At 39.5% G+C, this 626-nt stretch overlaps 1 protein-coding gene across 1 annotated transcript in view; it reads right to left on the reverse strand.

Annotated features, from left to right (window-relative positions):
• Nucleotides 1–626, reverse strand: part of LOC116100009 (killer cell lectin-like receptor subfamily B member 1B allele C) — a gene marked incomplete at its 3' end in the record, with an annotated part of 5587 nt that continues 4961 nt past the window's right edge. The window contains exon 3 of the mRNA XM_031384069.1: nucleotides 1–110. Coding sequence (XP_031239929.1) covers nucleotides 1–110 — 110 coding nt within the window. The remainder of the gene's footprint in view (nucleotides 111–626) is intronic.

A 626-nucleotide genomic window follows, 5' to 3' on the forward strand; every position in this document is an offset into this window, starting at 1 on the left:
ATCACAGTCAGCTTGACTTTGCTTCCAAGTGTGGGAAACTTGAGAAACATAAAAGCACTTATCTCGGTGTGAATGCCAGTCTTGTGGGCACTCTACCTTAGCTGGATAATCTGAAGGGAGAGGAAGACATGGTGTATCTTACTCTGTTCTTGCTGTACCACAGCTAGTTACACACAGTAGTTGCTTTACTAACACACACTTTTATTAACATGCACAGGAATAAGATGGCTATCATGACATGTTGAATAAATGTAAATAACAATGAATTATTTTGTTTCTATTAAATAACTTGAGACAAAGTTAACTATCTGACAAGTGTATTAAAACAATCAAGTATTTCTTGTGGTAATTTGAATAACAATAGCACCCATAGCCTTATATATTTGAGCACTCATTCTTCAGAGAGAGGCACTCCTTTTGGAGGTATAGCTTCATTGAAGGAGTTTGTCATGGGGTGTGGCTTTGAGATTTCAGAATCCCAAATCAGGTTCAGTGTCCTGTCTTCTTGCTTCCTGAAGATCCAAATATAGGACTCTCTGCTGCTTCTCCAGGATGGTCTCTGCCTGTATGCTGCCATGCTCCTCACCATGATGTCATGGACTTAAACCTCAGACAGTGTAAGTAGA

Source organism: Mastomys coucha, unplaced genomic scaffold, assembly GCF_008632895.1.
Source record: "Mastomys coucha isolate ucsf_1 unplaced genomic scaffold, UCSF_Mcou_1 pScaffold20, whole genome shotgun sequence".
Lineage (NCBI taxonomy): Eukaryota > Metazoa > Chordata > Mammalia > Rodentia > Muridae > Mastomys > Mastomys coucha.